Source organism: Pseudopipra pipra, chromosome 18 (genome assembly GCF_036250125.1).
Source record: "Pseudopipra pipra isolate bDixPip1 chromosome 18, bDixPip1.hap1, whole genome shotgun sequence".
Classification (NCBI taxonomy): domain Eukaryota; kingdom Metazoa; phylum Chordata; class Aves; order Passeriformes; family Pipridae; genus Pseudopipra; species Pseudopipra pipra.
In genome coordinates, this window is record NC_087566.1 from 4,532,008 (window position 1) to 4,547,616 (window position 15,609).

The 15,609-nt window shown below is 46.9% G+C and overlaps 1 protein-coding gene across 1 annotated transcript; it reads left to right on the top strand.

The window, feature by feature from the left end:
* Positions 1-9,861: 9,861 nt before the first annotated feature.
* Positions 9,862-15,230, top strand: DRG1 (developmentally regulated GTP binding protein 1). Its single transcript, XM_064675477.1, has 9 exons — positions 9,862-10,001; positions 10,187-10,310; positions 11,091-11,266; positions 11,658-11,727; positions 12,266-12,435; positions 13,171-13,301; positions 13,487-13,654; positions 14,513-14,635; positions 15,111-15,230. The coding sequence occupies exons 1-9, from the start codon at positions 9,960-9,962 to the stop codon at positions 15,208-15,210; spliced, it is 1,104 nt and encodes a 367-aa protein (XP_064531547.1). The 5' UTR covers positions 9,862-9,959; the 3' UTR covers positions 15,211-15,230.
* The last annotated feature ends 379 nt before the right edge of the window (positions 15,231-15,609 follow it).

Below are 15,609 nucleotides of genomic sequence, written 5' to 3' on the forward strand. Positions count from 1 at the left end.
GCTCTCGGGCCGCGCGGCGGCGCGCGCCGCCTCCTCCTGCTCGTTCCCCGCCCCTGCCCGGGCCGGCGGCGGCGCGCGCGCGGCGCTCCCTGCACGGCGCGAGGGGCTCGCGCGGCGCGGGGGGGGCGAGACAAAAGGCTCGGGCGGCCGAGGCGCGCGCGCGGCCGCGCGAGCCCCGCCCGGGCCCGGCCGCCACGAGGCGCTGCGGCCGCGGGGCCGCCGCGGGAAGGGGCGCGCGCGGCGGCGGCGGCGGCGGCGGCCGGGAGGGACGGGGGGTCCGGCGGCGGCTCCGGGCTGCCGGCTCCGTCCGTCCCTGTGTGTTTGGAGCGGAGGAAAGATGGCAGCGGCTGCACTTCCTCTTGCACTTTCACCCCTGGGGGGAGGAGAAGGAGGGGGCGATACCACCCCCCCTACAAAAATCCAGCGGGGGCCCCCCGGCTCCTGCTCCCCGACCGAGCGCCGCCGCCGCCGGCTCCGGTCCGGGCCCCGCCCGCTTCGCCGCACCCTCACCACCGGCGCCGCAAACTTTCCTCTCTTCTTTGGACGAGAAGACCCCCACCCTATTCATAGAGACCCCCCCTCCAGCCACTCGGGCTCCCCCCTGCCCCCCCGCTTCCTGCCCCCCTCCCTCCCCGCATCCGCCAATGCAAGAGCAGCCAGAGCCAGCAGGCCGGCCCCCACCCCGCCCGCCCGCGGGGGCTGGGGGCTGCAGTCTCCCCCTTCCCCAGCACCGATCCTCCAATGCCGAGCCGGCAGCGAGGCCCCCGCCCGCGGCACACGGGGGTGGCGGGGCTGCGCTCGCCCCCTCCCCCAAATATCCGGGCTGCAGCTCGCCCCCCAGGCCCCCCTCCCGCCGGGGAGAGGAGGAGGGGCCGGCGGGGGGGCTGCAGGCAACCTCCCCCCCTCCCCAGGCGCGAATCGTCCAATGCAAACCCTCCCGGAGCTGCAGAGGCGCAGAGCGGCCCCCACCTCCTCGGCTCGCCCGAGGAGAGCCGATCCCAGAGGGGCCAGGGGCTGCTGAGCAGGCTGGCTTCCCCCCGGTCTTTCATTGCATTTCTCACCCCCACCCCCCGTACCACGATCAACTCTCAGCCTCGCTGGAAGAGCGAGGCGCCGGCATTGTGGGGGAGGGAAGGGGTACAGCGGGAATTCTTCCAGTGCAAAAATGCCCTCCCCTCGGGAGCTGTTGGGAGGGACGGTACCCGCGGGCCGGGGGCTGCGGGAGGCACGGGCACTTGGCAGCCCCGAGTGCCTCCATGTTGGGGACACTCCGCTGCCCCGCACGGCCCCGCGCTCCCGGGGTTCCCACGGCGCCCCACGCCCAGCGCGGCGGGGCTCCCGCTCCCGCGAGTTACCCTTCCCCGGGCCCGGGTTAAACACTCCGAATGCACCGCCGAAATCACCGCCCCGGGTTGCCTGGACTGTCCTAGTGCTGAATCTTCTCTGTGGGCTCGAGGTCTCTCTATGAAAGAGCTGCTGTTCCAACATCATCATCATCATTACTCATTTGCAGCTGAAATCTGCTTTCTGTCTCATTGAAGAATTTTTCCCCGAGTTTTGAAGAAGTATCTCCCCCATCCAACAAACACACACGTTCCCAAAACAGAGTTCTTTGTTTTGTTAAAGACAACGCTTGGGGGGGGGAGAAGTGTTCGAGGGCACTTTTTTGCATTTGTAACATCAAGCCTAATTAAGAATCCTTGGACCACCTATTCACACGGTCTAATATCGTCACTTAAACTATTCTGTGGAAAATACTGAACTTGGCACATGTGAGGGCATCACAAACTACAGAGTCTTCCAAAAGCTCAAACCCAGCACTTGAATTAAATAGTGGTGGAACTGAAAAAGCATTCTGGGTACTGATGTGCAAATGAGCGCACCAAGCTTCCAACTTCCAAAATATTACATTAACACTTAAGGCCACACAGTGCCCTCAGCCTGTGCTCCAGATTTCCCCTGCTTTTGATAGCAACTGTTTGTCCCCACTGTAGGCAGAATATTACCAGAAGCTTTTTATTCCTGTACTATGTGTGCACACACCCTGATATGAATGTGTATTTTTAGAAATTTTGGGCTGAGCGGTAGCAATGCTGACAAACCCAGCTTAAATACACCACATTAAATAGATAACAGTGCTCATATTCTGTAAGTCTGTGTGCAGACACAGGAGTAGTTCTCGCTGCAGTGACGAAGATGATTATGTTTAACACACCAGCCAGGCTGCACACACACACACACACACACACACACACACACACGGAGCACTTAAAGAATCTGGAATTTGCTTATCTTTCTTAGTGGCTTTGGGCAGTTGTGCTCCTTTCCCCCAGTGGTTTATTAATTTGCTTTCTTTTAGCCCCCAGCCTCCTAACATGGTTCCTGCTTCCTATTTCAGTTCCCTCCTCGCCTGTTCTTTGTCTCTCCTCCAGGCAGGGGGAGGGGGGGGTCCTGCCGCTCTCACTGCACTCTCCTCAGAACTTTCTCCAGTTGCCACGGAATGTTCTGGTTTCAGCTTCCAGCCCTCCTGTTTAAAAGGCACCATCCAACACACCCTGCCTGTTTCTCTAGGTAGAAGTTAAAAAAACCCCAAAGCATTGCTGTTTCTTGGGAAGGGACCCACTCACACTTGCCCCGAGGATGTCAGATCAGCACTCTGGGAGCTCATACTCAGGGCAGTTGCTGGATGCTCGTTCAGGGTGACCCCCAGCACCTTGCACTCCCAGGGAATCACAGCCTTTGCCTTGGCTCCTCAGTGCTCTGCCATGGCAGAGTACTGACTCCTGGTAGCACTTTCAGCATTATTACTCCGACCTCCTGCTCCCTATGGCTCCACCAACACATTTAAAGGACCACTCCTTACAGCAGTTTCTGGTCCCAAACTCACCCCATCTCAGAATATGAGACTATCAAAGTAGCCATTCAACTCTAGTGTTTGTTATAACATAGCCAAATTTCTTCTGCAAATAAACAGTTTGTGCCACACTGAGACAAAATTTGGCTCATCACTATAAACAGACTTGTAGGGTGAAGTTCCCTAAGTTTAATGTGATGGCTAAATGGCATTTCTCCATGTATAACCATATAGGCAGACAGGAATTATTACCTTTGAATTCATTTACCATCACAACTGGCTAGCTACTGTTTGAAGACAAAGTTCCAGATGATGTTTAAGAAAGTATAAAATTTCAATTCTACTGAAAAGTATATAGGATTTCTTCCCCTTTTCAGATTATTCCTAATCTATTTTCTCTGACTTCTGCGCTTGGATATGCTGAACTTCTTTTGAATTCATCTCCCTTTTAAATAAAGGCATTTTCCTCAGCTACTTTATTCAGCTTCTCACTATTTCCTGTCTCACTTCTGCTCATGGGAATTCCTGAGCTGTCCCTAAATGCCTAAATGTTTTGCAGCTGCCTGGTGCCTGCTGAAGCACTTTGATTGGTATTTCAATAGTATTAATAATCCTCCTGTGCTCTGAACATGTGTGTACCATTTGGGACTGCACACTGTACACTGCTCGCTCCACTGCAGATCAATTGCTACTGGCCTTACTCAGGAGTGCAGACCTTAAACTGGTGTGCAAATATAGGAGGGAACAAAAGACTCTTGCAGTCAAATCCATTCAAACATATTTGGGTATATGTTAATTAGAGCTGACTCATACCTATCTATTTGTTCAACACTCTTTGCTCATGAATCTGTGTAGGTCTTGTGGCTACTGAAATTTTTCAGAATAGTCCCATTATTATACTCTTTAAGAAGGTTAGTCACTATTTCACATGGATTATAATATTAGCAGAGACATTTGTGCATAGCACTTGTGCCAGCTAATCAGTCATATGAACCATTTCCTTTCTATGTGTGTTCCACAAAAACACACAACATTGTGTATTTCAAGGCACACTTGTGATTTCAGTGGGTAGCTATCAGTTTTTCTGAGCTTTCACTGGTATTTTAATTAACTGCTACTGATCTAACAAGCAATTAATTCAGCATTCATTACCTACTAGGTTGATGATTACTTAAATTTAGTTTTTAAAGCTTGCTCAGTTTTTTATTGGGAATCATCCCATGAGAGTGCCAACCCTAGCAGCAAGGATTCTCAGACTTGGAGACAGCTCAGTGTCCTCTGTAACCCAGACGTGGGTTAGTGATTTGTCAGCTTTCTCCTCTAAAAGCAGACAAAACCTCTTGTTTAAAAATACCCAGCACCCTCACAAACCCAACAGCAACAGGGAGGTCTATGATGCTGTGGAAAGTATGCAGAAAGAGTTACTTAAAAAAGGAAAACTGCACTGTTTGTTTTTCCTCTTTTTGATCACTGTACTCATGTGCTGTGTAGTCCATCTGTTGCACGACAGTCCACAACAAAGTCTGGGGAGCTGATGCTAAACTGCAGAACTTTGTGTTGTTAAACTAATTTAACACAGTCTTGGAAGCCAACCTTTGATACTTAATCTCCCTTTTGTTCCCCTCATTTCTTCACTCTGCCCAGTTTAACTTGTTCTAGACTGCCTGGAACCAATGCAACCTGAGCTATTGAAAACAAACTTGCCACATTAGGGATCTGGTCAAAATGGAAATACAACCTAGGATTCAGTCTGGCTGACTCCCCATGAATTAGACATCCGTGCCTGGCTGAGCAAACCTGACAGACAAGTTTCTTATGTAAAACATACATTGCAATACAGTCCCAAATGTGCAAGGTTTGGTATTTACAGATCAATAGCCAAACTCCTGTGCTCTCCCCAGAAGGACAACTTCTCCATAGATGCCAAATAAACTGGCATAAAAAAGTTCATCCAGGAAAACAACTAAGAATGGATATATCTGTAGGTTTTACAACCTTCAAAAGATAAACGATTTTCTCGATTGCCTCAAGGGTTAATTAAGATATGAATTGTATCAACTTCACCTCAGACAATCAGTATTATGCTTCCACTGAAGATTCAGTACTGCAGGTATAAAAAGTCTTACCTTTTCATTGCAGATTCTCAAAATCTCTTTCTTCCAGATGGGTGTAAGGCTGGTCCTTAGTCAGCTCATTACAGGTTTGTCTTCTCTTCAGCATGATCAGTTTTCCCCTGAAATACATTAATATGGGTAACTAGCAGCCAGCTCTCAAATCAAAGTACAATTAATAGGGGAAAAAAGGGGTAAATTTGCCAAATTGTAAAAACTGCAAAAGGAAAAAAAAACCAAACCAGAAAAATCACTTTAACTGATTCTCTACATGCCTTAACTTGCAGTTACCCTTTTTTTCATGAGGGAACTCTGGCAGGATGATTACGGTCCCATAGCCATAATTCTTAAAACCATAAGTACTCAGGTCACAGTTATCATTTGATACAGTTATTTTTCACTGGGCTGGTGATAATTTCTGAGAGGATATGAAATTTCAAGAGCCTTGTTTCACCTACAGTCATGATTTCATTTCCTCCCTGTCACCTCCCTCCCACTTTTTGAAATCCTGCAGAAATCACCCCCCCATAAGCTAGAAATGCAGTCCCCAGCAAGCCCACAAACACACAGCCACAATCAGCTGTTTGCCAGCATAGTCTGCAGCCTCTGGCATAAGGTGAATTACCAAACCCACAAGTGCTGTACTACCAGAGTGGCTCTTTGGCTAAAATGACTTTCTCAGAGCACTGTGAATAAACTTGATATCCACAGGTATTTGAATTATTTATTAGAACATAAAATATGAAAAAAAAAAGAATTTAAAAATACTTAACTCGGTGAGCACACACTACTTATTTTTAAGAAAGGTCTTTATGTGATTTTAATGAAGCATAAACAAGTTATCACAATTAATTTCATACTTACAGCATTTACCATGTATTTTACAGTGTTAAATTTTACATGGTTATCCAAAAGACTTGCAAGCCTCTTCTCAATATACTTAGCTTGCATCTCACCATCTCACGTAAGTAAAACTCTACTCAAGCTAAAATACTCATTTTGGAAAGAAATTCAGAATCTGACCCATAATGAAGCAGCCTATTTAAAATTGGTAGTTTGACAGAAAACCCACTGAATGCTTTCTCCCACTACTCAGCTCTGCTATTGAAGTGAGCTCCAGTTATCATCCTCGCAGGGCAGTGCTATGGAAACATCAAAGTTTCAATTATTCTGCGGCAACTGCACATTCCTGTTGTGCAAAAATAAAACTGAGGCACAAGTAAAGGAAATGACTTGCTCAGAATCAGTGTCAGCAGGACTGCAGCGTGGAGAATATGAATTTCTGAAGCCCCTTTTTTTCTAGCCCTCCATCATTCCAATCTTGCTGCTGAGGGATGTGCCATGTCAGTCACATTCCTGTCACTGGAGCTTGCTGAAACAAACACTCCTGGTTCTTCCTAACCACTGATTCCATACTGTGTCGTGGTCCTTAATTGTTTGATGAGACAGCCTTTATGTCAGACAGAGTCTTTCTGCACTTGCTCAACACGCTTTAGAATATTGCTTTCCTTATCTTATTAAGAATATTATTAGAAAAGTGCTGGAGTTATAGCCTGCCAGTTCATCAGTTAGCCCTTCATATGCTACTAAATCATGTCTGGGTTTTTCTCCAGGTCTGAGCCTTCATTCTGTGTTGTCTGACACAACAGGCAGGTGGTCACCAGAGAAATGGACTGTTGGGCAAGTTGACAGCCTTTGCAAGTATAGCCCCTGTTGCACTTCATCTAGATTTCCTAAATGGAATTAGCTCCATTTAAAAAACATATATATGTTTTAATAAAAAAAATGGCAATTCACATACTCCATCTTCCATCAGTGCCCACTAGAAAGCTCAATTAACCTTTCAAGCAGATCTCAGTCTCTTGTATCTCCTTTCATTTTCTCTCAGGTTCCACTGGGGGCTTTTTCCTCTCCTGACATTATATCCAATTTTCTATTAATATTTTCCTTGATTTTTCTCTTCTCTGACTGACTATTTTTTTTCTTTTTCTCTAATAAGCTTTTATCATTTGCACTCCATTTTCTAATTTGGATTGCTGTCCTCAGAGGACCTCACTTATCCATTCCCAGTCACCCACCCTTCAGTCACCTTCCCAGCTGTCACACCTTATTTCCCATGGTCATAATCAGCCTGTTCTCCAAGCACCACATCACATAAAACACCTTTATATTAAAAAACTCACAACAGTCATCACAATAAATAAAAATAATGTCACTCTGTTCACAACCTGGGACCAATCTATACTGAACAAGACTTTCCAAAGCTTAAAAGATGGTGCTGTTGTAAACTAGTATGAACTACTTTAAATATCCTAACCAATTAGAAAATGTTCATTTGGCTACCAAAAATCAGACTAATTATCTTTATTAATTAAAATCTTATTCCCTTCAAGTAATTAAGGGAAATACTCAACACTGAAATAAGTTTTTAGATGCCTAAATTCCTTATAGGACCTTTTCTTCAGTAACTTCTTGTAAAAAAGGATATAAGAGCACAGACTGAGCAGTTGTGCATTAAGAACACTATGAATTCCTAAACCAGGAAAGCAAAAAACTCCCCTGTAACTAAGTTTTCAAACCATATATTTTGTTGACAACTTTTTTCATTCAGTCCACACTTGGAAAAAAAATGTTAGTTACATTCAATATGTGAGATTTGGAGTGAGTTTTCAAGAACAACTGATGTTGTTTCTAGCAACAAGTTCTGAAGTTAACCATCATCTCCTGCAGAAAGAGGGATGGTCTTAAACCCTGTTTGAGCACTCAGAATCTGTGTTTTCTTCAGCATTTTCCCTTTTACTAAAAAGGACCACAAATGTGGACTGATTATATGGCTGAATTCAGCTGAGGCATAAACAAGTCCAACTCCATCTGAAGTAAGTAGGAAAAAATTTATACCAGGGTCAAATCTATGTCCCATGTTGGAAAAGGATATTGTTCATAAGGAATAATTAGAAAACCATGAACAAATATACAGTGGTAGGTGCATTTATATTTACCCTAGCTTAGCTGAGCTAACATTACCAGGAATAGTAATCCCATTTCATTTGAGATTCTATTTTAGTAAGCTCTCTATAAGCTTATATTAATGACAGTTCCTACTATAAAGAGTTTATGACAATAAAGGCTGATTTTTCGATTAAGATGAGACAAGCAGAGAAATGCAGAGGCAGAAAGAGGCAGCAAATAGCAGTTTTGTTCTCATTGCTCTAGCACTTTTTTTTCTTTTCACTGTAAGTTAAAGAAGATTTAATGATTCTATAACAATTCTGCTACCAAAACTGCTATAAGGCTTGTTAAATTTTGCCAATTGTGTGGTACTCAGAATCCTGTCTGAAGATGTGGCAGGTGGTTCTGCAAGTGTCACTTCTCACAGCATGGGCCCAGGAAAGTGTATTTGTGTTTAAAAAGCACGTTTGCATTTAGGTACATTGTATAGAAACAGACTTTGCAATAAATTGAGACAGAAGATCTTTCCTGGAAAGAATATTGATTTATGGAGAAAAACGTTTCTGTAAATATTCCAATTCAGACATAATACGACAGGGAAACAAACTTGGAGACCAAAATCCTGAACACTGATAAAAATGTATTTCCTTATGTTACAAAAATACTTTATATTCGAAATCCAATTGTTTGGCTTCTTGTGATATTATCAAAAGCTGGAAATACTTGGCTCTTTAAAGCTTGAAGGGGCCATTAAAAAAAAAAAATCCTTTCTCTATTTAATTAGCCCGCATCCAGCGGACAGCTACAGATGTGCCTGGGGCAAAGCGGTACGGCCAGGGCTGGGCTGAGGGAGCCGTGAGAACGCTCCAGCGCTGGTTTGACAAAGCAGCAGCTCCGGAGGCTCCGCCGCAGGCAGTGCGGCAGCGCCGCCCGGCTCGGCAGCGCTGCGGGGCGCGGGGTGTCACAGTTACACACCTGGCAAGGGCACAGCTGCGGCACCGGGGGGCCGGGGCCGGTTCACCGCGGGGCCGGGCACAGCCTCCTCCCCTCGCGGGCGGCGAGAGCCCCCGCTGCCCTCCACGCTGTTCTCTCTCCAACAGCCGAGCGCCCATCGCCTCACGCCGGCTCCTCCCGGCGCCGCAGCCCGGCTGTCCCTCACCGCCGAGCGCCTCAGCCGCGCCGGCACCGCTCCCGAGCCGCCGGCGGGGCTCCCGCACCCCGGCTCGGGCCGGACCGACCGCCTCGGTCCGACACACGCGGGGCACCCTCACGGATCTCATACAGACACGGATCTCATACACAGATCACACACGCATGGGTCACACTCACACGGGTCACACATACAGATTTCACACGCACGGATCTCACTGGTCACAGACAGATCTCTCACACACAGATCACACACACACGGATCTCTGTCCCTCACACTCTCTGTCCCTCACACAGTCTCTCACTCTGTCTCTCACACACTTTCCCCTCACACTCTCTCCCGTCACACTGTCCCTCATATTCTGTCCCTTGCTCTCTGGCTCTCACTCTCTCCACTCACACTCTGTCCCTCACACTCTCTCCCCTCACACTGTCCCCTCACACACTCTGTCCCTCGCTCTCTGTCCCCTCACACTCTCTGTCCCTCGCTCTCTGTCCCTCACACTCTCTGTCCCTCGCTCTCTGTCCCCTCACACTCTCTGTCCCTCGCTCTCTGTCCCCTCACACTCTCTGTCCCTCGCTCTCTGTCCCTCACACACTCTGTCCCTCGCTTTCTGTCTCTCTCACACTTTCCCCTCACTCTCTCCCCTCACACTGCCCCGCTCTCTGTGAGGGAGCGCGAGCTCTGCACACGGCGCAGGGGGCGCTGCTCCGACCCCCTCAGGGCAGCGCGCGAGGCCGGCGGTGCGCGCGCCGCGGCTCCTTTCCCGCCCGCCGCCGCCGGGGCGCGTTCCCGCCGCCTCTCGCGAGAGGCCGCGGCGCGTGCGCGGGGCCGGTCGGTGGCCGGGGAGCGGCGGCGCTGAGGGGGCCCCGGGCGGGCCCGCACCGGCCGCACCATGAGCGGCACCCTGGCCAAGATCGCTGAGATCGAGGCGGAGGTACCGCACCGCCCCCGCCTCCCCGCGGGCTGGGCCGGCCGCGGGGCTCGGGCGGGGTGGGGGGGAACGGCCGCGGGGCCGCTCCATGAGGGGGTGGCGGGGCCCTGCCGTGAGGCGCCGCGCGGGGCCGGGGGCGGCGGAGCCGTCCCGGTGTGAGCCCGCCGTGCCGTGCTCTTCTCTTGCAGATGGCCCGGACGCAGAAGAACAAGGCCACCGCGCACCACCTGGGGCTGCTGAAGGCCCGCTTGGCCAAGCTGCGCCGGGAGCTCATCACCCCCAAGGGAGGCGGCGGCGGCGGCCCCGGGGAAGGTGCGTTGTCTCCGCGGGAGCTGCCGGAGTGCGGGGGGTGTGACGGACATCGATCTAACGGGGGGGCCCTTGTCCGCTTCAGTCGTGTCAGAGTGGCTGCTGAATAATCATAGAATCACGGAATGGTTTGGGTTGGAAGGGACCTTAAAGATCATCTCGTTCCACCGCCTGCCATGGGCAGAGATGCCACTCACTAAGTCAGGTTGCTCAGACCTCCATCCAGCCTGGCCTTGGACACCTCCAGGGATGTGCCCAGCTTCTCTGAGCAACGTGTACCTTCCTCTCCCTCTTGTCGTTCCTGGTACAGGACTTGTGCCAGGGTCTGTGGCCCGAGGACTGTGAAGGGCAGCCCTTCCTGAAGTGTAAAGGAAAGTGCTTCTCATTTTGGCTGATATAGTATTGTATTTGCAGAATTCTTAAGGTTTTTACATGAAGAAGCACCTTGCAGCAGCCACCCGTTTTTATATATAAAGGTGTGAATTGTCTAAGCTCAGTGCTTAAGGGAAATCTCCACTTACAAAGTCAAGTCTAGTCCGCTGGGAAGCCTTTCAGACAACAGTTTATTGACAGGTACATGCCATGGAGTGTTCTAGAGACAAAAAGGTGCAAGGTAATAAATAAAGATTGTGACTGTCTTTCACACCCTCATCCTCCTTGCAGGAAAACTTACTTGGCTTTTGCTCAGGCAATATTAAAAATAATAGCAGGACTGCTGTCCAGAACATTAGAAGACAAAAAATGTCCATGTTTGGACAAATATTTCTGCCTCCTTATTTGCAGGTTTTGATGTTGCAAAGACAGGAGATGCCCGAATTGGGTTTGTGGGTTTTCCATCAGTGGGGAAATCTACTCTTCTAAGTAACCTTGCTGGTGTGTACTCTGAAGTGGCAGCATATGAATTCACCACACTGACCACTGTGCCTGGAGTCATCAGATACAAAGGAGCAAAGATACAGGTGAGATCTCCTTGGCTCTATGAGGGTAAATGGTCTCTGTAGATGCTGTGAGGGCTGAGTGATGTGGCCTGGCATTAATGGGGTAGAAGTGACATAAAAGTGCTTGAGAATACCTTGGAAACATTTCCATAATTTTTCCTTGTTTTTCGCTTTGCTCTGGGAAGAAGCTCCTGTGGTAGTTCTTATACCTTCTATGAGATGATCTGTTCCACTGTACCAGTACATGGGATAATACAATATATAAGAGCCAAAGGGGAAACAATCTTGTTGAATTCTGTTCAGATTTGCAGTAGAGTCAGCTGGTTTAGGAGAAAGGTAAAAGTAGTATTTATTTTGTCGATGAAGGAGAATATTTTTCTCATGTTGTACTTTCCTTCCTGTGAACAAACAGCTGCTTGATCTGCCAGGAATTATTGAAGGTGCCAAGGATGGTAAAGGCAGAGGACGGCAGGTCATTGCAGGTGAGTTGGAGCTGGAGCTGGAGCCAGCAGCATATCAGTGGTTCATTTAACACAGCACAGGAGAAGGAAGGGTTGAATCACTGTTTCTGCTGTCTTTAAAATCTGGATTGTTTGCTGGACTTGAGCTGCCTGCAGAGGAGTAGTAGCTGCTTTCATTTTGTTTTGTTTTCAGCTCTGGCTTTGTGCACTTGCCAAGCTCCTGCTCTGTGTTGGCACTGCAGTGGAAGTACATTTGCAATTTTGCAACAAGGCTTTTGTCTTAATTTCTTCAGCTTTTTATCGTCAGTCTGGGGTCTGAATGCAGACAGGAAGGAAGATTTTTTCCAACCTCTGTGATTCTTACAACATATAAGGGTCTGTCTGTCAGTGATACTTGGACAGCACAATAAACTTAAGTCTTCACTGGAAATTAAAAATAAGCAACGTGCTGGCCTTCAGAGGTTTCCTATTGTCACCAGTCCACTGAGCCAGATTTTGGTTGTCTTAGGTTGTGTCAGTGTGCTTTTTTGAGAGATGACTTTCTTTTTCTGGTTCGTAGTTGCTCGAACCTGTAATCTCATTCTGATTGTTCTGGACGTGCTGAAACCCCTTGGCCACAAGAAAATCATAGAGAATGAACTGGAGGGATTTGGAATTCGTCTGAATAGTAAGCCCCCCAATATTGGCTTTAAAAAAAAGGATAAAGGAGGCATTAACCTTACAGCCACAGTAAGTTGAAAGTTTTCTTTAACCAAAATTAAAAAACAAATTGCTTGAAGAAAAAGGCCTTTGCAGTTGATGGTATGCCTGGGACAAGGCTGTGCTGTGACTTGCTGTCCTGTGCTACAGTCAGTTACTTTCCTTGGAGGCCATCCACACCTCTCCTGGAGCCTGACCACCTCCTGGCCCCCAAATCAGAGGCTCAGTCGTTTTCCACACTTTAAAGTTTGAGGTCCAAAGGAGAGTGTGCAAAAACTGCCTCTCACTTGGCAGCTACAGGATTCTTCTGGAGAAGATTGCTCAGAGTTCTGGGCCTTGCAACCTGGACTACTCCCCATTTCCCATTTCCCACTGAATCTTCAAAAGCACAGAAATATCCAGAGATACCAAAAACCAGAACTCTGGGCTCTGAGTCCCTAATGTGTAGTTATCTGGGCACTAAACTGGTAGATATGTGGGTTTGTGTTGCAGCTAGTCCCAGATTGACAGGAAACTGCTTCTGAAATGTCTGATTGCAGCTCTCAGTGGGGCATTAATAAAAACGAAGCTTTTAGGATTTAAATCTGTTTCCCCCTCTCCTCAGAGTAGCTTTGATGAAATCAGAGTCAAGTCCAGTAACTCAAAACGCAGCCCTTATTTCTCGTAATCCACATGCAGCGGTTGCTGGGTGACAGCACTGTGAATTATAACACTTGATTTGGCTGTAAACTTCCATTCTCTGATCCTGTGCCTGTCTGTGCTCAGTGTCCTCAGAGCGAGCTGGACACTGAAACAGTGAAGAGCATCTTAGCAGAGTATAAAATCCACAACGCCGACGTCACCCTGCGCAGCGACGCCACGGCCGACGACCTGATCGACGTGGTTGAAGGAAACAGGTACTGCTGGGCTCTGGCTTTGGTGCAACTGCAGTTGGTATTACAAAAAAAAAAAGAATTGTCCCTCATGCTTGCTTCCCACAGAAGCTGAGCCAGCTTATGCTTTTTTAAAGGACTGTTTCTTCCCAAGGAAGGTAGCAGGGTGCTGCTGCCGGGCTGCTGTAACCGTGTCCTTCTCTTTGCAGGGTCTACATCCCATGCATTTATGTCCTAAATAAAATTGACCAAATTTCCATTGAGGAACTAGATATTATTTACAAAGTACCCCACTGTGTGCCAATATCTGCTCATCATCGCTGGAACTTTGATGATCTGCTGGAGAAAATTTGGGACTACTTGAAGCTTGTACGAATGTGAGTCACAGCTGCTGCCTTTTGTGGAGTTCAGTGTAAGGCTGAGACTGAAAAAGGTCTCAAGAATGGATTGAATGAGTTTGATGATGGTTTTCTACAAGCTGAATTATGTTTGCTTTGTAAAGTGCAAATTGGGCTCCTCTTGTCTGCTGTCTGACAGCCACAAGTGCTGTTTTGAACTTGTAGGGGAATTAAACAAGGACATCTTAAAAAAACTCCTGAAAACATGGAATTTTAGTCAAACTTAGTGTAAAATTGTGAATTCCAGAGGTAGTTATCTTTTCAGTCTGTCATGCATTCAGCTCTCTTAACAGAACTTATTCATCATCTAGAATTTGAGATATTTTTACTGTAGGTTATTCCAGGTTTACATCACAATTCTAATGCATTTTTGGATGAATTTATGAATTAATCTATTCATACTCATAATACAGTAATTGTAGCCTTTTAAATTTACTTCTCTCTTGTGATAATATGAAATCTGTTGTCAAAATGGATTTAGTGTCTGGGTATCTGGGCTATAACTTTATCAGGTTTTTTTTCACAGAAAAAAAAAAAATCACAAGTCAGAACCATAATACTGTAGATGTTTTTTTCCATCTATTATTCCCATTCCACCTTTTTTTAAGCACCCACAGAAAGCTCACTAGTGAGAAACCTTTGCATTACAAGGGAGAACCCACTGGCTGCCCAGATGCATTTTCAGCTTAGGAACACCAAACCTTTCACAGCATATCCATTGTCACCCCTGAAATAACAGAGCTTGGCACAGCCCCTGGGCTGCCAGCACAAATGGCTGATGGAATGGGTTGGGAAGGGAGGTTTTGGTGTTCACTGACTGTTCCATCTGTGTCACAGCTACACCAAACCCAAGGGGCAGCTCCCAGACTACACCTCTCCTGTGGTGCTACCTTACTGCAAGACAACAGTGGAGGATTTTTGCATGAAGATCCACAAAAATCTCATTAAAGACTTTAAATAGTAAGTATTATTGTAAAAGACTGATTTATAGAGAATAGAAAACAGTCTGCATCCTGGTATGTTATTTCATTCTGTTGTAAACTTGAAGGGAAAACAGGATTTTTAATTTTTTTTTTTTAATGTTGCTCTACCTCTGACAATTACACTTCAATTGCTATATTTGATGTTTATATACTCTTTTCTGCATGCATTTCCTTTATGGGGAAAATGTTTTCCTTTGTATTTGAAAGCAGTGGTAGATGCAGCATTACAGGCCATTGTCCTGTGCCCTTGGGTACTTTGGATAACTTCATACTTTGTTTTGATCTGCTTGTACCCTGGTTCCCAGACCACTCAGCCAGGTACTTGCAGAAGAATAAAAATAGCTCTGAAGCATTGCTTTCTGTATTAGCTTTGTGACAGAAATAGCTGCTGCTCTGCTGCTTGCATATCATACTTCTAAGCCTTTTAAATTGGATTTTTCTTCTCCTTTCAGTGCACTGGTTTGGGGTTCATCTGTTAAACACAACCCTCAAAAAGTTGGTAAGGACCACACCCTTGAAGATGAGGATGTTATTCAGATTGTGAAGAAATAAAGTTGTTCTCCCCCGGTTTATTGCTGTGCCTGAAATTTGTCATTAATTGTAAGTGGTAAAGAAAGGCCATTTCTGAGTGGAAATTATTTTTTTTATTATAGTACCTTTCTGCCTGGTAAAACTGATAATTCTGGTCAACTTGCACTGCAGGGTCTTGTTCCAGCAGAACTTAAAGCTGAGAAACTCTGGTTAAATGACTTTCACAAGGACAAAACCTCACAAAAAGCCTTGAGGCCAGGGATGAGTTTTTTGGAGTATACACGTATTTCCAAATTGGAAAGAAGTTCATACATCAGGAATTATTTTGTTCTAAATTAGAACAAAACATGAAAAGCAGAGGCTGGAGAACCATATCTTATGAAACAATGCTGGAGGACAGAGAGTTCCAGCTGCCTTAAT